This window comes from Rattus rattus, chromosome 17, assembly GCF_011064425.1.
Source record: "Rattus rattus isolate New Zealand chromosome 17, Rrattus_CSIRO_v1, whole genome shotgun sequence".
Taxonomy (NCBI): domain Eukaryota; kingdom Metazoa; phylum Chordata; class Mammalia; order Rodentia; family Muridae; genus Rattus; species Rattus rattus.
The window spans coordinates 39093594-39119697 of record NC_046170.1 but is presented as its reverse complement, the minus strand read 5'-3'; the positions used below and the strand labels follow the sequence as shown (position 1 = coordinate 39119697).

General features: G+C 53.7%; 1 protein-coding gene across 1 annotated transcript; it reads right to left on the bottom strand.

Moving 5' to 3' along the window:
• Positions 1-44: 44 nt before the first annotated feature.
• Necab2 (N-terminal EF-hand calcium binding protein 2) lies at positions 45-25917 on the bottom strand. The gene is made up of 13 exons (XM_032887756.1): positions 25700-25917; positions 22905-22929; positions 20911-21019; positions 18979-19004; positions 18751-18848; positions 9065-9201; positions 6673-6791; positions 6464-6543; positions 4059-4112; positions 3483-3595; positions 1544-1621; positions 662-753; positions 45-311 (listed from the first exon to the last, which is right to left on the bottom strand). The coding sequence occupies exons 1-13, from the start codon at positions 25907-25909 to the stop codon at positions 283-285; spliced, it is 1170 nt and encodes a 389-aa protein (XP_032743647.1). The 5' UTR covers positions 25910-25917; the 3' UTR covers positions 45-282.
• Between the last annotated feature and the right edge of the window lie 187 nt (positions 25918-26104).

Here is a 26104-nt window from a genome sequence, read left to right as displayed (position 1 = left end):
GCCAGAAGCTGGCTGGGGTGGGGAAGCCGTTGGTTGAAGGCTGGTCTGGGAAGCCACCCCTACTAGCGTGCCAGGATCGTTGCAAGAGTAGTCTGCCAGGTAGAGTCAGGTGTGGGGACGCCAGGGGATGGGCCTCCTCTGTGCCGCAGCAGGGGAAATACAAGTCCTTTGATATATACGTATATTGAAAAGACAGCTGTTTACCAAAGTCTCTAGAAAAGGGTATTGCCCTTTACAAGAAGGGGCACGGGGCTGGCAGTAGGACTTCTTAACTGGGAGGGGTCAGTCTCGGCCGGAGGTGCACCAGGCAGCTGTAAGCAGGGGAGAGAGAAATGGTGGTCAGTGGTTGGGCTTATGGGGGTCAGGGCCACTTCCCTGGAGGCTGGAGTACTCCAGACCAGGCTTTTGTGACCCGAGGCTGCTCACTCGGGCCCTAGAGGGAGGTCTGCAGTGAGCTTCTCGGGTGAGCTCCCATGGGTACCCACTGGTATCCCTGTCTATACACACCAAGCCTTGGGTCAGGGAGCCGGCATCTGGACCAGGATTCCTGATAGCGGCAAGCAAGCAAGCAGTCCCTGTAGGCCTAGGAAGCCCTTCTCTGAGGCTGGTGCTGGAGATCTGGGGCACCCCACCCCCATGCGTTCTGTCCCTGGTCCTCTACCTGGCACGGAGATCTGGGAGAGTGCCTCGGGCTGGCTCAGCGTGTCAACCTTGACATGTCGGAAGGCCTTGCACACAGGGCTCTGCAGGTGCCTGCAAGTCAGGAGCACAGATTAGTCCGGGGCGGAGGGAGGGCTCTTGGAGGTAGGGATGAGGGGAGCATGCTTTAGGTGTGGGCCCAGGTCTAGTCCTGCTCTGGGAGAGAGGCTGTGACCATCCATCCAGGAAGCCTCTAGCCTGTCCATGGGAACAGGATTAGACCTGTAGCCCTGACCTTTCCCGTTAGCTGCAGCAGGGGACAGCCGTTGTGTCTGAGAGCCAACCCTCTGTGTTCACTCCTCCCCAAAGTACCCGGTTCCTTAGTCTCACTGCAGGGAAGAACAGGGACAGAAGTGACCCCCTCTGCCCTTGTTGTATGTTAGGGCTGTACACGGGAAACTAGAAACCTCTGCAGTACTGTGGCTCTGTCTGAGGAGATCAGCGAGGTGCCTGGGCTGGGGTGCTCTAAACCAGCGCCCTAGCCCTGTGGCTAGCCCCACGACACCCAGCAGCTTTACTGACTGCAAGGCTCCAGGACCCAGCACCTGATGACGTAGGCAGGGAAACTGAATCAGTCCTCAGAGCAGAGATTTACATGTACAGTTCCCATGAAGGGTCAGGGTCTTAGAACCAGACCGACTCTGGGTGAAAGGCACAAGCTGGCCAGGAAGGGAAGCTTGCCTGGAAGCCTCTGCAACCGGAAGCTGGGGATCTTCACTGTCCTCCCCACCCTCTCCTCTGCCGGTCCTCAGTGTCAAGAAACAGGAGCCTAGAGACAGTCAGCCCCACCTTACCACAGCTCCACCCCCTGGCATGCATGGGGTAGGAACAGGGCTGCACCAACCTCTTCCACTCCTCCTCTGTCTCCCAGAACTCGTAGATGACGAAGGTTAGCCCATCTGCCATCCTCACCGCGGCCACACTGCAGGGAAGTGACAAGCACATGTGTGGCCGGCAGTGACGACCCATCGCACACCACAGCCCTTACCCTCTCTTCCCGCTGGTCCTCTACAGGGCCGGAGACATCAGAGACCGGAGACATCAGAGACCACTGTGACTCCAGGTCTCCAGGAGCACCCTCCATGCCACCTGGCTCAGCACCACAGTCCACAAGGAGAGCAGGGTTTTTAGATGCGTTTGTTTGATGGCTCAGTCGGCACATGACTGAGACCCAAGTTCAACCTGGAGAAAATGGTGTTGAGGCCAGGAAGATGGCTCAACAGGTGAAGGAGACTGAAACAGTCTGATGGCCTGAGTTCGATTCCCAGACTTACACAGCCGAGGACAGAACCAACTCCTGGACGTTGTCCTCTGACCTTGCAGTGTGACATAAGCTAGAGTCATCTGAAAGGAGGGGGAGAGCCCAGCCCACTAAGGGTGGAGCCATCCCTAGGCTGGTCCTGGGTTCTATAAGAAAGCAGGCTGAGCAAGCCATGGGGGAACAAGCCAGTAAGCAGCATCCCTCCATGGCCTCCGTATCAGCTCCCGCCTCTGTGTTCCTGCTCCACTCCCTTTCCTGATGAACAGCGATCTGAAGTGCAACTGAAATAAACCCTTTCCTTCCCAAGTTGCTTTTAGTTATGGGATTTCATCACAAAACAGCATCCTGAGACCTCACAAACATCCCATCCCAACCCCTGGTACATAATGTACACATACATACACACACACACACAAGCTGGGTACTCACTTATCTCAGGAACAACTCCCCAACTGACCTCTGACCTATACACACACACGTGCATATATACACAGAGGGATGTTTACACACAAAATACCGGGGTTGAGAAGAGGAACCTGCAGCTCCGGGAGGTATTGTCCCAGACTGAATGACCTGCATCCCAGGGATGTCACTATCTCAGAGGGGTCTGTGGCAGTGGTGTGACCCTGTGGCCTCTGGTAGAGTCCCTGTCCCCACCAGCTCCTCCTGGCACCTGGATGCCTCTTTCCCACATGTGGCAGAAGTGCACCTGAGCCCCTCAAGCTGGGACTCTTTTTAGGGTGAAGGCTGTGAGGGAACTCGACTGCTGCCCCATTGTTGGCTCGTTATGCACTGGCCTAGAATCACGTGTAGAGCCCGGGGTTCTTGAGTGGATGGGGGTGCCTGCTCTGGTCTCTCTCTAGGCACAGTAAAGGTTCCCATCGACAACTGGGTCCTTAAGTGTGGCCCCACAGAATGATGACTGCCAGCCAGGTGACTACCTTTGCCTGGCTGGTGATGGCTTCTCATGAAGGGAAGACACAGCAGGGCAGGCTTGGGTATGGGGGGACACAATAGGAGGAAACCTTGCACACTGATGTATCCCAGGATCCCATTCTTCAAGAAGGACTGGGGGGGGAGGGGCAACAGAACCCAGAGGGCCCAGGTAAGGAACAAGGAGTGCAGGGAGTACAGGGTGGAGTCCCCTTCTCTCTCTTCCTTAAGGAACCCTCATCCTCAGTCAAACCAGGGCTCTCCTCCTCGCCTGACTGTGTGGCTTCTCCCTGTGGCCCTGCTACTTCTCGGTCTATCTTCACACAGGAGACAGGACTGACCTGGCTCCTGATGACGCCATTCCAACACACAGCCTCTGGCACCTTCCTTAGGCCATCCACCCATTCCTCTGTCCAGTCAAACCATCGTCACCCTTTCTTGATATTGGCAATGTGCAGACCCCTCACTGATGACCACAGTCCCCTGCTCTGCCTTAAGGCAGGTGACCTGCAGTCTAGAAGACGCCCCTCCTGGAGGCTATGGCGTCTCCCTCTCCCCACCAAGCCCCAGCAGGAAGCTCTTTACTTACTGGAAGCAGTTCCTTTCTTCAGCAGTGCTCCGGAGGTACTGTCTCAGGGAATCCAAGAACTCGCCCAGCTGCTCAGGGCACACAGCCATCTCCTGCCGGACCAGCTGCAGGTACTGTAAGCCAGAGTGGCCGTGAACGCGTGTGCCAAGCCCTTCCCCAGCCACAAGGGCATCATCCCAATCCCGGACCTTGCTTCGGAGAGGTCAAAATAAAATAAACCCATTACACTTTTTATTCTTACATGTGAAAATCGGCTAAAGGAGACAGGTCCCAATGGGTAAAGTCCCTGTGGGGCCCCCACCAACAGGGCAGTAAGAAGACTGCAGGGAGCCCCAGCAAGAGACACAGCCCGAGGCCAGTAGGCTGCCTTTCTGACAAATGCAGCATGATGACTGAACGGGCCAGATCTTTGTTCTGAGCCAGGCCAAATGCTTTTTCAATCAGAGTCCTCGACCCTCTGTCACCATGCCCCTTGGGGAAAGGTGGGCAGAGAGGGTGACCAGAGACATGGAGCTACCCATACTCCTCAGAGAGCTGAAGGAATAGGTCAGAGGAGAAGGGTGGAGAGGGCCTCACCATGTTGGTACCTTCTTCATCCGAGAGGCGCTGCTGCAGGTCAAACGAGAGGGTCTGGAACAAAACAGCAATCCATGCCTGGGACTCAGGCTGCCTCCAGGAAGGCTCCCAAGACTGCACTCAGGATATGGGGTACCATGCACCCTGAGAATTACAGCCCCTGCCCAAGTGTGCCAGGGGTTCCCAGGGCCAGGCCTAGTGGGCAGGCTACTTAGCTCCCATGCATAGAGAAGCATCAGAGGAGACCCCAGACTCAGGGAATTGGCAGAGAGGCCCTTATGGTCCAGGCCGCTGAAGCACTGGGAGATTCAGAGACAAAAGATGGGCCCCAGTAAACTTGGGATATATAGCTGGGGCAGGGAAATCTTAGTAACGGGCACCCGGGGGCCCCCAAATCAGGACATTGTTTTTACCATGATTTCATAAGAGCCCTAAGATCCCCTAACTCACATACATCACCCCTAGCAGTGACTTCAGGTTCCCCATAAACCCATGTTCTACCCAGAGTGGCCTGCACGCTGCCTCCCCAAAGCCCTGAACCAAAATCTTTCCACATCTATTTCTCAGCCTCCCCGAGACAGCTGCTGCCTGATTGTGCTGAACACAGAAGCCACTGCAGCTCTGCGGGTCACCAGTACCTGGTGCCCGAGCACACGCTGATATACAATCGTCATCATGTCATAGCACAGGACCCAGGGCCGCAAAGTTCCCCAAGTGGGCTAAGCATTAGGGTCTGGGTTTAAACCATATCTTTTTCCCACCTGGAGAGATCCATTCTTCTTCCTTCAATGTAGGTACCCAACAACCACAGCCCCCGTGCCTGTCTACTCTGCCAACCGGCATGGCCCATGCGAGAGGCTCATCCACTGTTTAAAAAGCGGCAGGTGGGGGGTTGGGGATTTAGCTCAGTGGTAGAGCGCTTGCCTAGCAAGCGCAAGGCCCTGGGTTCGGTCCTCAGCTCCGGAAAAAAAAAAAAAAAAAAAAAAAGCGGCAGGTGGGCTGGTGGTCCTCAGACGTTTGAACAAGGGCCTGCCCCTGAATCACATCCGCAGCTTTGACTGATGTCCACACATCTCAAGATCGTGCCCAGTGGACAAGATGTGATTGCGGGTTTAGGTTTGTTTCTGTCACTTAATAGGTACACATGGGCGGCTCCTGGAAGGCTGGGGCCCTATCAGGAACCCTTTGGCCTCCCCACAATCAGATGGAGAGCCCAGCAGTACCCAGATCCGCCCACTGCCGGGCAGGCACAGTTGGAGGCGGTGCTTGGCCACGTGGGGGCGGAGCCTGAAGCTGGCTGGAATTGGCCAGTGCTTGTTCTTAGGTCAACCAGAGACCTCGCAGGACCCCTCCCCATCTCCAGGACGCCTAGGTGCTCCTGGTTACCAGCAAGCCTCGTTGTTAGGGCGACCGGGGTACTAAAAATAAGCTTCAAAGCGCCTCCCTCCTGGGGCCCCCACTGAGTTGTTATGACAACCGGGCACAAGGTCCCCACCGCGCGCCGCTCTCACCCCGGGCCGCAGCCTTAAAAGAGGCGTGGGAGGGGTGACCCTCGCTTCAGCCACAGCCCTGCAGCTGGCAATATCGCCTCTCCTCCCATCAGACGGCCTTCCAGTGAGAAGCCCCGCCCATGAGTTGCTCAGAATGAACACCCAAGCCCCGCTAAGTACCCGAGCTCATTGCCAAAGAAATACAGAAAAGACGAAGACATGTTACCTCAATCTCAGGGCTCTGACACACCTGTCGCTCGGCGTAGGCAGGTGCGTGGGAGTCCTGCGCGCACATGTGTGGGGAATTTGGTAAAGGGTGACTAGCAGTGCTAACGGGGCTAATGTTAGACGCTAACTGCGACAGCAGGCTCTAAGTTGAGCTGCCGGTGCCTTTGGCGAGGGACACTGATCTGTCTCCCCGGTCACCAGAGCAGAACGTTCAGGTTCAGAGGGGGCAAGCTACGAACTCAAAGCCAAACAGCAGAAACCCAGCTCCAACAGAGGAACCTCTGAGCCTACTTATCTGTAAGCCCCTTTGAGAGCATTGTGGGTCACACACTGTCCGTAGTAGAAACATCTCTGTAAATGCTGGTTTGCTCCACACTCCCATGCTGTATTAAGTCGTCAGCAGTTTCCTGTTTGGAATCTGCCCTGGACCACCGTCCCTGGGCTCCCATTCGCACCTGCTTTTCGCCTCTGGTCTTGGAGCCAGCGTTCTTGGAAACATCCGTAGCACAGGCCCCCGGGGTTACTCTGTGCCTGGGTTACTCTCTGCTGCCTGCCCTCCCACCGCCAGGACCAGGATCCCAGTCTGATCCTTACAACCAGCAACCCACCAGGGCGTCTAAGCTTCCCAGCAAACTCTAAAGTGGATAGGGCTGGGAGAAAGGTGAGACCGGGGTGGGGCGGGCCTACCTTGCTCTCCAGTCTCCCAATCAGCTCTGCCAATCGGCTTATCTGGACCTCCAGCCCCTCCTCCTTTGGCTCCCCTGTGGCTGAGAAAGAGAGACCCCGGCGGTGGGCGGGGCCATCCTGAGGGGGCGGAGCCCCAGCCCCTAGACTAGACCCTCTGTGCAGATTACTTGGATCCCTTTGGAGGGCAGTGCCCACCCATGCTCTCTCACCCACAGGCAGGCTCTTCACTGGTTCCGGGACCACAAGCTTGTGGTTGGGGATGTAGGGAGGAGTGGGTCCTCCGTAGCGGCTCTCGTTGACGGCATGACTAGGTTTGCAGTGGTCCTGTCTGCAGTGCATGAAGGAGAAACAGAATGTTGATGAGGGCACCCGTGCGACCAAGGCCATCTCTACTGCCTTCACTGGACACTTACAAAGCATTGACTGTATCCTGAAATGTGCCCGGACCTACCCTATAACCCCACGTCGGCGGGATGGGCAGAGAGGCCTTCATTTTCCCAGAGGAGGAAAAAAACCATCCGAGAGGCAGATGACTTGACCAAGGCCATGTGGTCAGCTGCGGCATAGCTCAGTGCCAGACTCTAGAGGCCAGGCCCCTGTGCCCCTCAGGCTCATTTCCATAGCTGAGGTAAAGCTGAGCATCTATCTGGCAGACCTCACAGTTCATAGCTTCCAGCCACAGGCTGAGCCCAGGCTGAGGAGACATTGTGTATCTTCCTCCCTTCCTACCTCAGTAGAGGCCACTGCGCTATGGTTGGAAGACCTAGTTTTGTGTCGGTAAGACCCCCACCCCCAAACAAGGTAGCAAGACAAAACGGAGCCTGGCTTCATCTTTCTTACCCACACATCCTTCCTCCATGCACAAGACTCAACAGGCACGCTGTGCCCCTAGCACGGTGACTGCCACCCAGCAGGGTCTCCAAAACTGCAGGGTGAACAGCCAGTTCCTTATGCACAAAGGGAGCCTTGCAAAACCAACTAAGACTTACCAATCAACAGGGTGTGTGGCTGACACCCCCACACCCCGCCTCTGAACCCTTTAGCACATTTTGAAATCTGTCTCCTGTTGACCCCTGAAAGCTTAACAAGTCTTTCTCCCGTGCCGAGGAAGCAGGCTCAGCTCCCTCAGCGAGACAAGGCTAGTGGAGGCTTTGCGCTGTGAATCACCAAATCTGTACAAACCAGCAACAAATGCAGTGTCCCTCGGACCATGAAAGGTCGAGTGGGAGGCCGCTCAGGCAGAAGAGTCTGCATAAAAGCTTTTCCTGGAACACAGCACCCTTGGGGGTTGCTCTGGGGTGGCGACACAGGGTAGCCTCCCCTGGGGAACTCAGGGCCTGAAGCCAAAAGTGTTGATATGTGGGCCAGCATGAGGTGTCTGTGGGCGTGGAACAGATTTCCCATCAAGACACACCACCCACTCCTTCCACTGACACCCCAGGGTTATCCCCTCCCAGTGGGGACAGGCGAGTGGAACCACGGATGTAGCCATGCCGCGTAGGAAGGCAGTCAGGAAAATTGCCCAAGGCTGCTATCTATCCGCAGCAGGAGAAAAGGGGTGAGCTTGATTAAGATGATAATAACGAGTCAATAAAGGGGAAGTCTTCTGTTCCCAGGACGGTGGCTGGTGACACTGGGGGCTCAGGATCGTAAGGCTGCCCACATAGGCAGAGTCATGAACCGTTTTTCCAGGTGCTGAGAGCAAACATTTGGCAACGGCATCATTAAGAGGCCCCTCACAACCCTGCCTGATGGAGGGCCTCACTGACCAAACTTCACCCGTTCAAACCCTACCCCAGAGCAAAAAGAACGTCCTGGTGGCACTGCGACTCTGCCAGGCACACTGAGGTTGTACCCAGAGAAAGCCAAGGCCATGAGTTTGGGCTTCCTGACAACTGCCCACCTGTGTGTGGGTCCCGTTTCTCCTTGACTGCTATGAGCAGACAGGAGTGTGCTTAACTAGCTATAGGCAGCATGGAGTACGGGGGTTGGGAGGACTCAAATCTGAGCAGACCCTTCTCAGCTAGAAAGACTGACTTGTCCCAGCCTGGGCACACTGCACCCACGGTGGCCATGAGAAACCTCTGGGTGCTTGCCAGCATACCTGGAGACCAAAAGAGCAACACCGTGAACTCCAAACCTCTCCAGAGTCTCCTTCAGTATGTTTGGTCCTGCCCTGCCTTCAATAGCTCCCTCAGTCTCCCCAGGTCTCCAGGTAACAAGGGAGCCCTTGGAGACTCACAGGGTTCCTGACAAGAAGACGCTTCCCTCAGAAAGGTGGCATTTGTGTTTCCAACCTGCAGCCTGATCCCACTCCCCAAACTAGTTCCCAGCGTTCAGAAGGACATTGTTACATGAACAAGAACTGTGGTAAGATCTGCAGCTCTCAGGAGTTCACATCCCATACCGGACGTTCTCCTAAGCACATCCTGTCCCACGTAAGCCTCGTGACTCAGGTGCTAGGTCCTAAGTTTGTCCTCAGATAGCAGTCAGAGAAATTGGGGAAACACACGGAGAGGTGCAGCAACTTGTGCACCCAGATCCAAGGGGACAAAACGAGTTAGGCTGCTGTGAGCACCCCAACAGGTCCCACACACACACCGGATCTGGCTGGTCTGTTCTTCGATGGCTTCCACGGCGCTTTCCACAGAGCTGAGCAGCGACTGGATCTGATTGGCCGTCTCCTTCAGAAGGAAGCGGGTCACAAACTGGTCCACATTGTTCCCACCTTCATACACCTGGGGCAGCGGGAGAGAACCTGGGTGTGAGTTGGCTCAGCGACTGGGCACACCTTGGGGCCAATGTCTCTTGAGTGGCACAGTGGGACCCTGTACTTTCTCCTGCATCCCAGAAGCTGCAGGGTACACCAAGCAAGGTCCCCACCTCCAGAGGCCAAAGGTGGACCTACTGTTTCATTTGGATCACCTCTGCAAGTCCAAAGAGCTGTGGGTACTATCTCACATCTTACCCCCTGGTGACCAGAGGGCAGACAGTAAACTGTAGCTGCAGGGATAAAAGTGGTAGCAGTGTGACAGGGATAGTTATGGTGACAGTGGTATTAGTGGACTGATGATGGCGAGAATAGCAAGGGAGATGCTGGGGATGGTGATGCTGGTGATGCTGGTGGTGGTGGTGATGATGGTGATGATGATGGTGGTGGTGGTGATGATGATGATGGTGATGGTGGTGGTGATGATGATGGTGATGATGATGATGATGTTGATGATGTTGTTGGTAGTGGTGATGATGGTTAGGGAGATGGTAATGACGCCGTCAATCACAGATGGTGGTGTTTTGGTTGCCACAGTAAGCAGAAAGCACCAGGAGAGATGACCTCTGCTCCCTTCCATCTTCTACAAGAAAAAATTCTTTGTGCCCCTGAGTCTCCATGTTGCTATTCAGACAACTCACTGAAGAGAATTATGTAGGCAAGAGGGCTAAATGGCTCCCCAGGAAATCCCCCAAAGCATGTGCTCAGGAGTAGGGGACAGAACGGAGAGGCGGGCAGGTGCACACGGTGAAGAGCAAGCTCTGGAGAGAGGAGGGTGAGGGGTTTTCCTGCACGCTCTGGCATTTGGGGCATGGTAGAGCCTCTCCTGACAAGACCGGAACCGACGTCCCTTGTTGTGATTCCTGCCTCTGCAGAAGGTTGTGGAGAAGGTGGGAGAAGCTTGACCTCTTAGCGTCAATGGGGTGCAGAGGTAATCAGCACTGGGGAGAGGTGCTGGATCTCGACCGCCGAGACGTCCCCCTCTGGAGTCGCCCCTCCCTCTGCACACTGGACCAATGCCCAGTCCCTGGCAAAGCAGGGAAAAGCAAGGCTCTCAAGGAAAGCAAATTAAACTATCCATCACTCTGACTGGGAATTAATTAGCAATAATTACACATTGGGAAACATGAAGGGAGACAGAGGGCCTGAGGAACGAGGCGTGGGGGGCGGCACAGCAAAGGGTACACGAAGGCGGACATTCTGTCCCGAGGCCTGGCTCCGGGCCACTGTGGGCACACCCAGGCGGAGAAGACATCTTAGCCCGAGATATAAGCATCTTCTAGCTGTCTTTCTAACAACCTGGCCACCCATGGCCTAGAGAGCAATGGACTCTGACAACTTAATACCTCCAGATGAGCATGGTGACAGAACACGGTAAAAACCACCACCACTGCCATCACCACCACCACCACCACCACCAACAACAACAACAACAAACCCTAAACCCACAGGAGAAAGGCGGGCTCTGGACAGAACAGGAGTGGGAAGTATGTTCACGACAACCAGACCAGCGCCTGACAAGGCAGTCACTAAATGTGAATTCCAAGGCAAAGCCACCTTCTGGGGAGCTCACCCTTTTCTCCTCCACCAAGAGCCAAGAGAGTAGCTCCTCAGTAGAAAGGTCAGGAAGGCTGTTCCACATGCCTTGGGACAAAGCCACTTGCAGAAGCCACCCAGAGCCCTGTGGAACACTCAGATTTTCCAGATGCTCTACAGACAGCCATTGAGAATCTCCCCTAACATCCATGCTTGAGCCACAGGGAAATATCCCCTAAGAGAGGAGCTGTAGGTGAGCGGTGGCTTCAGAGGTAAAGAAGGAAACCTGTTAGCCATTAACAGTTCCCTTGTTTATTTCTTTACATGTGTGCGTGTATGTGTGTGCATGTGCCATGATGCATGTATGGCGGTCAGAGGACAGTCTGTGGAAATCTGTTCTCTCCCTTCACCATGTGGGTCCTGGGGATTGAACTCAGGTCCTTAGGTTTGGCAGTAAGTTTCCTGACCAGCTGAGCCATCTCGATGACCGGATTAAGTCAATAAACTACTGAGATTCTATCCTCCCATCTCAGAATTCCCAAAGTGAACAGGAAATGTTTTTTTTTTTTTTTTTTTTTTTTTTTTTTTGTTCTTTTTTTTTGGAGCTGGGGACCGAACCCAGGGGCTTTCGCTTCCTTGGTAATGGCTCTCCCACTGAGCTAAATCCCCAGCCCCAGGAAATGTTTTTAATGGCCTAGGAATAGGATGGAGCATGTTTCCAGAGATGTTTCTTGTATGTGTGCATGTGTGCATGCATGCGTGTGTGTGTGCATGTGTGCATGCATGTGTGTATGTGCATGGGTACATGCGTGCTTGTGTGTGTGTGTGTGCATGTGTGTGTGTGTTCTTGTGTATGGGGGTGTCTGTAGAGACCAGATATATTGGAGTCGGTGTTATAGGTAATCCAGAGCAGCCTAACACAGCTGCTAGGAATCCCAGTGATCTGGAGAGTAGCAAGCACTCTTAACTGCTGATCCATGTCACGTGTGTGTCTGTGTGTGTGTCTGTGTTTTGAGACAGGTTCTCACTGTGTAGCCCAGGCTAGCCTGCACTTACTATGCAAACCAGGCTGGCCATGAACTCAAAGGTCCACTTGCCTCCGCTGCCCAAATGCTGAGAGTAAACGTGCAAGTCACCACGACTGGCTTCAGAAGCCACTGGATAAGATAAAAACGAAGTTTTGTTTTGTTTCTTTTTTTTTTTTTTTAATCCTCTAAGCCGTAATCAATGAAGTAGAGCCGACCGTCAAGAAAGAAGAGTGTGGAAGAGGTAAAGACCAGAGCTGAGGAAGAACAAGACCCATCAGCAGAGCTGGAGCATTCGTTATGAAGAAAGGCATCTACAGTCCCCCGGGTGCAGGCACCGTTCCGGAGCTGATTAAACAAGCGGCAGCCGGGGCGCTCCCCATCAGAGCGGCAAAGGCTGTGTAGAGAGAAGCCGGAGCAGAAGGTTCTGCAATCACACTCAATCAGGCAGACAGGGCCAGCTGCAATACCGCCAGGACGCTCGAGCTTAAATGAGAAAACGCGACGAGAGATAAGGAGACCAAGGGCGCAGTGTGCGGCCAGGCTGTTGTTACATCCTGTGGGGCTGGAGGGGAGGCTGCTGTGAGCCGTGCTAACCTTGGGGACAGGGACCCAGCTGTCATAAAGCAGGCCGGCTGGGTATCAAGAGGTTCCAACTCCTCATATTCTTTCTTTGAGTCCGGGTCTCTGGCTGTCTTGGAACTCCTAACAATCCTCCTGCCTCAGCCTGGGGAGTAGCTAGAATGGCAGGTGTGCATCACTACATCCGACCTGTGGGCATTCTTCTTAAGGCTTTTTTTATTTTTATGTGTCTGCAGGTGGCTGTGGAGGCCAGAAGAGGAGGCGGGAGTTAGAAGGGGCTGTGAGCAGGGAACTGAACTCAGGTCCTCTGGACTGAGCAGCCAGCATCTGTAACCACTGAGCCATCTCTCTTACCTTCTGTTCATATTCTTTAGCCCAGTGACCCTCCATGCCTGATCGCTGCCCCTGAAGGCTAGGAGAAGGAGTGGGCAGATCTGTAAGCACTGGGTGACAGCCATGGTATGATATGTATTTTATGATATATATATATATATATATATACACATATACATATATATATACATATATATGGCTATATTTATAAAAGCAACTAATGTGCCCAGTCATAAATGAAAAATTAGTAAATCCAAGTAGCAGTTTTTAAGGAGACATTCTCAGTCAGGCGTGGTAGCACACGCTGTGTCCTCCATACGTCTACCTCAACTTGACACAGGCTACAGCCATCTGAGAGGAGGTGACCTCAGTTGAGAAGATGCCTCCATAACATATCAGGCTGCAGACAAGACTGTAGGGCATTTTCTTAATTGACAGGGGAGGGCCCAGCCCAGCGTGGACATTGTCACCCCTGGGCTGCTGGTCCTGGGTTCCTTAGGCAAGCAGGCCGAGGAAGACACAAGGAGCAAGCCAGTGAGGGGCAGCCCTCCATGGCCCCTGCATCAGCTCCTGCCTCCAGGTTCCTGCCCTGCTTGAGTTCCTGTCCTGACTTCCTCCAGTGATGTGGAAATGTAAGATGAATGAACCCTTTTCTCCCCAGCTTGCTTTTGGCCATGGTGTTTCATCATAGCAATAGAAACCCTAACTAAGACACACCTATAATCCCAGTACCTGGGAGCAGAGGCAGGAGGATCTCTGTGAGCTCAAGGCTGTGTAGGGGTTTGAGGTGAGACCCTGCCAGAAAAATAAAATAAATAGGGCTGGAGAGATGGCTCAGTGGTTAAGAGCACTGGCTGCTCTTCCAGAGGTCCTGAGTTCAATTCCCAGCAACCACATGGTGGCTCACAACCATCTGTAATGGGATCCGATGCCCTCTTCTGGTGTGTCTGGAGACAGTTACAGTGTACTCATATAGTTTAAATAAATAAATCTTTAAAAATAAATATAAATAAATGGACACTCTTAAAAATTGCAGGGAAAGTGTTAAAATATTTGGTAAAAGCAGCAAATAAAAATTTTCTGACAGCATATTAAAAATATTGCATCTGGAGAGACGGCTCAGTGGTAGAGCGTCAGACGGCTCTTCGGGGTTGGGGATTTAGCTCAGTGGTAGAGCGCTTGCCTAGGAAGCGCAAGGCCCTGGGTTCGGTCCCCAGCTCCGAAAAAAAGAACCAATATATATATATCACTGCTCTTCAGACAACACAGGCGTGATTTCTAGCACCTACACGGTGCTTCACATCCCTCTGTAGTTCTGGTTCCAAGGGACCTGACACCCTCTTCTGGCCTCTGACAGCACTTATAGTAAAACATTTAAAGAAATTAAAGAACCGCACGTTAAAAAGTTGCCAATATCATCCACCAGAACCTTCTCCATGTTCAAGGTTCTGAGTGAACAGTGGCCTGAACCTGGTACTTCACAGTTTGTATTCTGAACTCTGCTTTACTGAATACCTAAGAGTCGGTATAATTAAAAAAAATACGATAAAAGTCTAAATGCATCAAACAAAATAGATGAAAGTATACAGAGAAAACCAATAATTAAGTGACAAGATACTATTTAGTGTGAAAAGTCAGCTCTCTGCTGTTCAACAAGAAAGATGCACTAGAAAAACCATAAACAGGGGAAAGGGGCCGCGAGCTGGCTCAGCGGGCAAAGGCACTTGCAGCCAATTCTGACAACCTGAGTTCAATCCCCAGGACCCACGGTTGTGGAAAGAGAGAAGCAGACACACACACGCACGCACGCACACACGCACGCACGCACGCACGCACGCACGCACGCGCACGTACTGGTGCAGGACTCCCAGATACACACAGGCACATAGTTCCAAAGCCAGCTGTGACATCTCGGAGGCGTCACTCTACCGTGCAGGGGAGACCAGCTTTGTCCTCTTAAAAGAGCTGCATGCATTTCCCAACAAAGACACATCTATTTTCAGGTCTGATGTCCCACAGTCTCCAAATGTCCCTCTCAAGGTCCTGTGACAGTGTCAGGCGGCCAAAAGACGGGTCCACACAAGACACGATGGGGGAGGAAGCCTGCTGGTCACCTGCCTTTATCATGGTCCAGTGAATTCGAGAGATGGTTCAGAAAATGCCGGGGACAAAGACCATCTGTGGTGGCCGGGAACATACCAAAGGTCAATGGTTTGTATTTCAAAATTTCCTATTCTAACCAAAGCACTTCATTCTCACGAGGGAAAAAAAGACCGGTCATGACCATGAACCCAAGCCAACAGAAGACAGGAATTAGAAGAAGCCGAAGAAATTAGAAAACATAACACGCATATTAAATAAGTGTGTGGGGCTGGCTATGAGAAACGGCTTATTAAAACAGTCAGCACTGTCAGAAGCACTGGAAGTGGCACACACTTATACTCCCAGGACTGAAGAAGCTGAGGCAGAGGGATGGTAAGTTAGAGGTCAGCCTGGTCTACACAATAAGATCCCGGATCAACAAACCCCATGAAAGAAAAAGGAAGAGGTAGGCATGGTGGCCCACGCACGCCTTCGATCTCAGCACTTGGAAGGCAGAAGCAGAGGCAGGTGGATCTCTGAATTTGAGGCTAGCCTGGTCTACAAGGAGAGTTCTGGGACAGCCAGGGCTACACAAAGAAACCCTGTCTTGAATAAGAAAAAGGAAAAGAAAGGAAGGAAGGAAAAAAGAAAGAAAGATAGAGGAAGAAGGGAAGGAAGGACGAAGGGCCAGAGGAAGGGAGAGGAGGAGGAAGGAGGCTTCAAATCTTAGAGAAATTTAGAAATGGGCCATTCCTAAAGTGTTCTGAAACTGTGACAGCCCCGACCTCCAAACGCCTAAGGACTTTGTTGTTTTTCTCTACACAAAGTGTCTGTCCATCAAACAACAGTTTAGACTTTTGAAAAGAATTGTAAGAACATGCCGTGTATAACTTATCACGAAAGCAAACAATGTGTCCAGACTTGTTAAAGAGAAAGGGGAACACACGGAAAAGGAAATGGTTAACTTAGGGTTGGCTGTGACCAGGGTGTGACCTGTGACCAGGGCTGCAGAAATGGCGCATTGCTTAAGAGCTTCAACAAAAGACCTAGGGTTTAATTCCCAGCACCCAGTGGTGGCTCATGACCATCTGGGACTCCATTCCAGGGGATTCAAGGTCCTGTAGACTCCAGGCATGCAATAAAGTAAGAGTCCCTACCCTTTCAGTCAGTCCCTTGACCCAGGAGTTCCGGATACGTTTTTGTGTTTTGGTAGAAGACAAAACCCCACTTCCACATGTGTCAGGGAAGGTGACTCATACAGAAGATGTCCAGCCGTACAGTCAGCTACCCGGGCCATTATCCCACCTCAGCTCCCAAAGCAAAGAGAAGGCCGTCCGTGGGTGACGGAGCCGAGTGAGGGATTGATAAAGGATGACGCTCTGATGAGAGTGCATCGCGGAGCGTGGACTATTCAATACAAGGGAATCTAAAAATAGAATCCACCCATCGATGGCTGAGGCGAAGTCATCAGATCACAAAAAAAAAAAATAATAAAATAAAATAAAAAAATAAAAACCAACAACAACAACAACTAAAAAAACCTCCACAAGCATTTGAACAGATTCCTCACCATCACCCAAGACAAGACAGAACAAAGGGGGAAGGCAAAAACATTTTTTTTTTTTTTTTTTTGGCATAGGCTGAACTGAGGAGGCTTCTAAAATAAGAGCTGGCATTAATATTGCAATTAGCAGAGAGATGCTGGAGAGACGTACTTGAAAAGCTGGGGTCTAGCGTCATTGTGATGCGTTAGTTTCTGGAGAATATGTCACGTGCACCACGGGCACCAGAGGAGCCGAAGCTAGCCAGCATGCAGAAGACTCACCCAGCTAACAGGGACGGGACTTCTGCAACGGAAATCGAGACACTCAGCTACCACCAGGGACCGAAAGGTGCCTTAGTTAGGGTGTCTCTTGCTGTGCAGAAACCTCGTGACCAAAAGCAACTTGGGGAAGAAAGGGTTTCTTTCAGCTTTCACTTCCACATTACTGTCCACTGACAGAAGTCAGGGCAGAAACCCAAGAGCTAATGCTGTGGCCAGGCCACGGAGGATTAGCCGGCTTTCTTATAGCAAGCATCTAAGGCCACCAGCCCAGGGATCGCACCCCCCAACGTGAGCCGGGCTTTCTCATATCAACTACCAATCAAGAAAACACCACAGGCCAATCTGTAGGGGGGAATCTTCTCAACTGGGACCAACTGGGAGGACTCTCGCTTATGTCAAACTGACATAAAAACCAGCCAGCACACAAAGGAAGCATTAAAGATCACCAGCGAGCTGCCTTTCTACGAACAAGCCATCGAGGAGATACCGAACAAAAAAAGAAATACTTGGCTCCTGCATCATCAGGACGGCCATGACCACCTGAGGCCACGTGTGCCCACAGCTAAGGCTGTGCTGAGCCTCCTGGGAGGAGTTCAGCCTCTCTTCTTCCTGTGAGCCATGATCAAAGAGCAGGCAGACCACTGTAGGGAGGGCCCAAGGCCTCATTACTGCCTCACAGCTCTGCTCCATGGGAGGAAGAGGTCGAGGAGGGGCTTGCTGTGCAACCCATCCTCCCCTCCTCTCACAGCCAGCAGCAGCAGAGCAGGCTGATAGCCCTGCCTGGAACAGCCCGCTAATGCTCCAGCCACCATGGACACTGGGGCTGTCAGTAAAACTGTCACAATGAACAGCCTTCCTGAGGCGCTCTTACAGTGTCTTAAATACTCGCAAACAGAAAGCCCAATGCCACAATGGCAGTGTGTGTGTGTGTGTGTCTGTCTGTCTGTCTGTCTGTCTGTCTGGTCTGTGTGTCTGTAGTGTGTGTGTCTGTGTGTATGTGTCTATCTGTCTCTGTGTGTGTCTGTGTGTCTGTATGTGTGTCTGTGTGGGTGTGTCTATCTGTCTTTGTGTGTGTCTTTGTGTTTCTGTATGTGTGAATGTGTGTGTGTCTGTCTGTCTGTCTGTGTCTGAGTGTGTGTGTGTGTGTGTGTGTGTGTGTCTGTGTGTATGTGTCTGTGTCTCTGTGTGTGTCTGTGTGTTTCTGTGTGTCTGTGTGTGTCTGTTTGTGTGTGTGTGTGTGTGTCTCTGTGTGTCTGTGTCTGTGTCTGTGTGTGTGTGTGTGTCTGTGTGTGTTTGTCTGTGTGTATGTGTCTTTCTCTGTGTCTCTGCGTGTGTCTGTCTGTGTGTGTCTGTCTGTAGTGTGGATCTGTGTGTGTATGTCTGTGTGTATGTGTCTGTCTCTGTGTGTGTCTGTGTGTCTGTGTGGGTGTGTCTATCTGTCTATCTGTCTTTGTGTTTGTGTGTGTGTCTCTGCGTTTGTGTGTGTGTGTGTAGGGGGGTGCAACATTTGGGTGCACGTCAAGAAGGAGCCCTCCAGCCCGCTGTGGACAGGGTATGGCACAGGTTGTGTGAGAAGCTGAGGGAGCTGTGATTGACCTACACAGTCCTGCTCTCAGCAGCTTAGAGGACCCTCTTCCTTCAGTTCCTTCAAGGCCAGGAATAAGGATGCTCCTGCTTCACAGACAAAGAAAGTGACACTACAATCCTTCAACCTGGTCACTGGCCAGACCAGCTAAGTGTTCTACTGCACATGGGTCAGCCACTTAGGAGACAATATCACACTCCTGGGTCAAGTTCAGATACATAAACCTTCAATCTCTGATTCCGGATCCTTAGGTCTGTGCTGTGCCTCAAGGAACCAATCACTCGGGGACTCCTGCTTCACAAGGTTTCCACTCCGGGACCAGCCTTGACCCTGGGAAAGGCCCTCACACTCTGATGCACAGCCTACAGACAGGGCTATCCACCAAGGTGCTCCTTTCAGAACATGGCTTATCTCCGCTCCTCAGCGAGCCCTTGGTCAACATTTGTCCCCACACATCCAGACACCCTTGAACACCAATGACCAGAAAAATCTAGAATACACAGGCGCTCAGGTCTTAGCTTCCCGAAGGCACTACCCACACCCACTGACCTTCTTGGTGTAGCCCATAGCCTTCAGGACTGAGTGGTTCAAAGTCTCGAGGGAGGCCAGGACATCTTCATAGTCTCCCATGTGTTCCACAAAGTAATCTGAGGAAGGAGGTTGCAAAGGTCAGGGGTCACAGAGGATTCCATCCCTCTCCCCGGGGCCCTCCCACCAGCCCCACCTAGGCCCAAACTGCTCTGCCCTCCTCTGGCTACTGTCGTTCCAGGTACCTACCACACAGTTCCTTTGTGTCCACATGGCTTTGGAGGGAGTGAGGAAGGGAGGGAATAAAGGAGAGAGACAGAGAAAGAGAGAGAGGGAGTCAGCAGGCCTGCTTCTGACCCTCTATGCAGTCCTTAAAACAATTGCTCCCCACTCCCCCATGTTAAGCACTGATACGAGCCCACTTCCTGGAAGGTAGAAGAGGAAGGTAGAGGAGTGGGCAGGCCACCTGTCCTGCCCAGCACGTTCTGTTTTCTTTCCTCATTTGGAGACAAGGTTATATTCTGCAATCCAGGCTGATCTGGAACTCTCATGATCCCCTGCCTCAGCATCTTGAGGGCTGCAGGGTGGGCTGTGACTATCAAAAGTTGTCAAAACAATGCTACTGCCCCTCCTAGGACTCTGGGGCTCTGGGTCAGCCCTGAACTTCACTTGTTAGACTGAAGCAGGGAAGGAGCTGGTCCTTGCTCAGAGCTGGGGAGGTGCGTGAAGGCGTCAGCACCAGAGGCTGCAGCAGAGGGACCAGGCAGGGCCTGTGTGGGGTCTGATGCCTCCTCTCTGGGCCTAGCCTCTACCCTGGCTCAGGACTGCTTTTGGTAGATGCCATGCCCATCTGAGAAAAGGTTGTCTGTAGATTCCAAGGCCGGCGACTGCCTTGGAGTGCCTCAGACAGCCGGAAACGTTGCTTCTGATGTCTACTTCAGGGAATACTGGGGTCAAGAATCCAGAATGTCTGCAGAATTGTGACCTTCCCTTTAGGGATAGATCCCCCCCCCACCCCATCCTTCAGGGCAACCTCTTTGGGGCTTTTTGTTTGTTTGTTTGTTTTTTGAGACAGGGTTTCTCTGTGTAGCCCTGGCTGTCCTGGAACTCACTCAGGCTGGCCTGAGGCTGACCTCAGAGGTCCGCCTGCCTCTGCATCCCAAGGATGTGTGCCCAGGAGGCTGCAGAGAAGCTAAGCCCTCAGGCGGCCTGGACACAGAGATCTCTGCTCTACTATAAGAACCAAAAGACATCCTCAGAAAATCACACCCTGCCAGGTCTCCAGCCTCAATTCCTGGCTACCACTTTACAAGCAAACTGCAAAGTGGCCCGGAAGTAACCATGTACCCACATCACCGCTAGGCTCTGGGCCCCCCAAGTGATCCGACCTGCCCTAGCGCCCCTAGAAACTTTAGTCCTCAGCACCTCAGTGGGGCAGAGGAAGGTGACCAGGTGGCTGTTGCCCACCCAGGCAGAATTCAGGGGCATCAGACAAAGATGGGTGAAGGACACTGCACACTTATGCTGGCTCTGGAAGCCAGGTGTCCTGGGAGGCTGAGTCACAGGTCCAAGTGCTTAGTGGGTTACAGAAACAAATTCATTTTGTTCCAAGGTCAGAAGTGGAGTTCACAAGGGTTGGGGATTTAGCTCAGTGGTAGAGCGCTTGCCTAGCAAGCGCAAGGCCCTGGGTTTGGTCCCCAGCTCCAGAAAAAAAAAAAAAAAAAGACAGAAGTGGAGTTCAGGCTAGAGTTGGGATTCATAGACACTGTAGGGTGGTTTGGGATGGTGGTTCACAGGGAAAGCGGAGTCTGAGGTCATGCTGGGATTAGAACTGAATGGAGAGAGCAGGCAGGGCCACAGCCAACTTCCCATCAGTCCTGCGTATACTGCAGCAGGCCCAGGGTCTCTCCCCGTTTGGCCAAGGTGGCTCAGAAAAGACAAACTTTGTGGGACACACACACACACACACACACACACACACACACACACACACACACACACACACATACACACATACACACGGGCTCAGGCAGCTTGGCAGCGAGGATCAAGTAACTCTGACTTTTGAATTATTGAGTCAGGGGAGTTCTAGGCCTCTTGCCCTTAAACAGGACCTTGGCACTGTGAAGAAGGGAGGAGCCCACACATCCCCAGGATGCCCCCACAGTAGCCCAGGCTCACTTGGTGTTGTCTGAATCAATGGTGTGGAAGAGGCCCTCCAGCTCCTTCTCATTGAGGACGCCATCCGAGAAGAACAGTTGAAATTCCTCAAGGGACAGTTTCCCGTCGTCTGCAATGGACAGGCAAGGAAATAAGTGACTGCTTGTCTCAGAGACGAGAGCGCATGGTAGCCTACAGCCTGTCCTCAGCTGACAAACTCCCTGTTGTCAGCCTGAGGCCTACTGACAGGTAATCCCAAACCATCGGAGACAACAGAAGCTGGTTTCTGGGGAGCAGACACCTTCATCTCTATCAGGCAATCATCCCTTCTGCTCTCCCCTCAGTCATCTGACATAGACATTATTTAAGCAACATGCTTAACCTGATACCACTAGCCTATCAGGGATCATGCTCAATCCAAGCCCCAGGTCCCAGCTCTGAAGTAGTCTGAAGATAGTCCTTCTATTCCGTCCTTCCTCAAGGCAACAGCAGGCTGAGCTCAGACCTTCAACCTACCCTAGAGTAGGACTTTGTGCCACATGGTAGGTAACAGCAGAGTCCCCCACCCTTTGGGTGAGGGGTAGTCAGTGGCTCCATCTTTCATGGAGTAGCTGGGCTGCATGGAAAAGCTGAAGCCAATGCTAGACTCAATGAACGTGTGCTGTAATTGATTAGTCATGTCTGTCCCGGGCACAGCATGGGGTGTGCTAACACCAGGCCAGGCTTCCCTCTTAACTGTTTCCACCTGCTTATCATGGATGGTACCTCAGTGTCCTCTGTATCCAGAAAGAACAGGAAGCTGGAAGACAGGGCCTGCAGATCCTCTGACATTTACCTTGGATACTAGTCACAGGCCTAATGAGCACAGATGAGCTATTAAGAGGAAAATATCCTCCACTTGGCCTCTGGTCCAATTAGAGAAGACAAGTTGTCCTGCAGTTTCATCACCTCTGCCAATGACCCAAGTGGGGCTGTTTGCAGGTGGTGCTACTAATGAGCAGGAGCCCAGCCTGCAGCAATGACCTTTCAAATAGCAAGAACCTGTGAGCCTCACGTCCCTGGATGGAAAGGCTGGCTGGTCCTCACCCTTCTGCTGAACAACAATGCCAGTCTTCGAGGGTGATATCCAGGCCTCTCACACTAGCCTTCCCTTGGGGATTAGCTACCTCGTGTCTACCACATCCAAGCTAGTCAATCATGACAGCCTCCCAGAGACACGTAGCCTGGTTCTCATAATGGAAGGCATCTTACATACACTGGCAGATGTATGCATTGGCACAGAGGCCCTCCTGTGCTTTGGGCACAATGACCTCACGGAGAAGATAAGTTCAATCACCCAACCTGTGGGAGTGGTGGAGGTCAGGAGGGTGCAGTCTAAGGCTCCAAGATGACACTCCTGTGATCTGTGTTGGGTGCAGGGGCCAGGCCTCTTTCCCTGGGTAGTGCAGGCTCTGCACAATGCTACCACACCTTTGGTACCCTACATCCCTGTGTTGTGTGTGGAATCTGCAGGTGGTCCTTCACCACAAGGCCTGGGAAGATGCATACCATCCCTGGGACAGGCCTCGGTAATGATCCTAGCCCAAGCCTGTCCCCCTGTCCTTCCAGATCCCAAAGAGCTCCATCCCAACCCACAACCACGTGGGACAGTTAACAACAGCTCCTAGGAAGGGCAAAGGAGGTGGACAAGGCTGGAGCCACCTTGAATTAAAACCCACTTGGGAAGGGCCTCAGGGCAGGTGACAGGCAAGGGTTCTCTTCTGCAGTGTTGTAGGTCACCCACGTACATCTCTTTACCTCGCCCCAAAGCTCAGGGCAACACAGGACAGCTGTTACCACGTCAGCTTACAGAAGGGGAAACCGAGGCACAGAGCAGTGACAGCACTTGGCCTCTGGATTTCTTGCGCTCTTCACCCTCAGGTCCATAGTCGTCCATGTCCCCACCCCTAGCTGTTTCCCATGAAGCACCAGGACAGGGAGAGTGTGGGCAACGGAGCACCTGGAAGGAAACTCACCGTTTTTATCCGCACGGCGGAAAATCTGGAGAGAGGAGGGCTGGAGTCAGTCCTGAGATGAGTCTGGGCAGGTGCCCTGAGCAGCCTCGTAACCCAGCTTGAGATCCCTCTCCCAGGAGCAGCTTGGGTGAGGCTTGGAAGCCCAAACTTCCCCAGGAGACCTCCAGGCTGGGACCCAGGTTGGAGAGACTGCAGCAGGCAGAGGCCCTCCCCATCCTCCGTAAGCTATCAATCCCTCTTCCCACCGCACCGCCAGCCTGCCCACGGCTGCTGACAGACACACACACTCGTGCTACACACTCACACACCCCCACATGCATCTCTGCAGGTGTACGCACACTCATCCCCTAGACTCCTCCAATGCTGAGCGCACAGCTGCACCCAGCCGTGCTCGGAAGGCCACGGGAGCTCCAAGCCTTCCCACCATTTTCAGGACCCACCTCCCCTTGCTCTGGCTTGCCTGGGTTCCTTCTGAAGGAGGTGATCTTGAAACCTGGTGACAAGATCAGCCCACAAGAAGCATGGCGTCATTATGGGATGGGGGAGAGGCAGGCAGGGATGTTCTGGTTGCAACTAGCAGAGATGGGACGGGGAAACACTCCTAACCTGGGACCTGCTGCTTTGCTGACATTTGAATCCCTTAAAGTCAGTTGATGGCGGATGCTGGGTGCCCAGGGCCATTAGGCTGTTCTAATAATTGCAAGGCAATTCCAAAAGCTGCTCAGCCCAGACCATAACCCAGGCAGGTAGACCAGCAGCTCCAGACGGACCAAGGGGTCTGCTAAGACCTCCCAACTCATAAAAAATGATTTGACGTCCAACCCTGGGCCACTGAATCAGAATTGCCTTTTAATTCCCTATGGGGTGGTGTCCCAGCACTGTAAGGTCTGAGATGGTCCCTGGGCATGTCCCGGTCCTCCAGCTCCCCAGGTTTTCCCAGACTCTGTCTGGGAGCTCTGTCAGGGACCTGCTAAGTCAGACAAAAGACAGATGGCTCTGCTCACCTGCAGCCCACAAGCAACTGGATAAGGGAGCTACTATGTGCTCTCTGGGTACCCCTTGACCTCAAGAGGCCTGGCTGTCGAAACCGACTCGGTTGATGTGGCCCCAAATGACACCAGGTAAATTGAGTGACACTTTCTCTCTACTCCGTATCCCACCTCACAGGGAAAGAAAGAGGCTCGGTCAGCACAGGAGCAAGTGCGGAGGGAGGGGCTGAACAAGGTTCTTCTGGAAGAGGGCAAGCTGCCACCTCTACTCTGGACTCTGCCTGGATCCTGCTGTGTGTGTGCATCTCTCTCTCTCTCTCTCTCTCTCTCTCTCTCTCTCTCTCTCTCTCTCTCTCTCTCTCTCTCTGTGTGTGTGTGTGTGTGTGTGTGTGTGTGTGTGATGCATCTCTTGCTTGTGAGTTCCCAGAGGCAGCACTAAAACACCCATTTCCAAAGCCCTCCTGCCCAGACACACCCACAGGTTCTGAGATCTAGCAAGGGAAGCAAAGTGGGGATAGGGTTTCTAGTTCCATGACACTTTATAGGGGTGTGTGGCACACACGCGTGAACTCATGCACACACTCAAAACTACCCCCAAATCCTCTCAGAACCCCATAACATATGCAGGCACTCCCTGGGACCAGTCCCATCCCCCAGAAGCCCCTCCATGAACCACCAACCTTCTCCTGCCTGTATGTCACTCCACTCTGCGGGGGTGGGGGTGGGACAGCGGTGGTGTGGGGTGTAGGGGGTGTGGGGGTGGGGGTGCATGAGGAACTAGGTCGGGCGAGGAGTGAGTCTGGGGTTCAAGAATCAGGAGGAAAGAACAGAAGAGAGTGAAGGACGCTGCTCAAGGTGGAGCTGGGGGTGAGGACCCCTAGGTCCAGGCAATGATTTTGATTCTATGGAAAGAGAGGAGGTGGGGAAGGGGCTTCGCTCTCAAAGTAGCACAGCAGGAAGCTCAACTTCCTCCGCGGAGAAGAGAGCAGCGGTGGTTCAGGGCTGTGTGTGGGGCTGGTCTCAGAACTATCAGAGCAGGGAAGAATCCGCGATCGAGAGGAGGGGGCTGGCGGTGCCGGGCTCTTGTCCCAGTCGCAGAGACTCAAAGGAGGGTTTGGTTAGGACCCGAAGAGGGGTATCGTGGCCAGACTTACGACAGCTCTGGGGGACTAGGCTATTGGATACAGGGGTGCGGGAATGTGAAGGGAGATCTAGAGGGTCGTGCGGGTTTCAGGGGGACCTACGACCCAGCCGCCATGCGAGGGGAGTAAGGTGGGCCCGTGCTATGGAATTAGTGGAAGCCGGAACGTGGAGAGAGGCGACTGAGGAGAGGGTCCTCCGTCTGGGTGCGGACCCAAGCCTCAGCCGCGATGGGGGCCTGGGGGGTGGGAGGGCTCGCGCTTGAGGTCCCCACGCGGAGGAGGGTCTCAGGCTATGGGACATGGGGATGCAAGAAAGCGGAGGAAGAGAACGGAGGTGAGGGTCATACGGTCCCGGCGGAGTTGGGGGCTCGGAGGGGATGTCCCGGCAGGAAGAAGGGGTCCCAGCTATGGGATGTGGAGATGACATAAAGTGGAGGCAGGGATGGAGAGGACCGTACGGTCTGGGCTGGGGGGACAGGAGCCTCAGCGGCAATGAGAGTTGGGGATTGTGCTGGGGGGGTGCCCCCGCCAAGGAGGGTCTCAGCCATAGATAGGTTGCAGGGATTTGGGAACGGGCAGAGAGTGGATGGTGGAGAGGGTCCTTGGGTCCCGGGTGCGGACAGGCACCCAGCCGTGCTGGGCGGAGGGTCCCGCGCGTACTCACGTCCAGGATGACGGCTGTGCCCCCTCGCGGTGCGGCGGGCCCGGGGCGGGGGTCCGCGGCGGGGATGTCGGGGACGAGCGGTGCGCGGGGTTCCCCCATCCTGGCGCCCACCCAGCGCAGCAGCCCGCCCAGCGCGCGGCCCTGCGGCGGCGGCTCCCGGAGCAGCCTGTGCGCGCCGGCCCTGCACAGGCGCGCCGCCCGCTCACACATCTCGCCCGCCGACCCCCGCCCGGCCGCGCCCCCTGCGCCCCCCTGCCCGCACCCGCCCGCGCGCCCACTCCCGCCGCCGGCCCCGCGGCCCGACACCGCGGGGACCGCCAGTGCCAGGGGGTGGGGCCTCCCGGACCCCGAGCCACGTGCTCCGCGCCCGCCACCCCCACCCTGCCGGCCAAGAGCGGAGGCAGG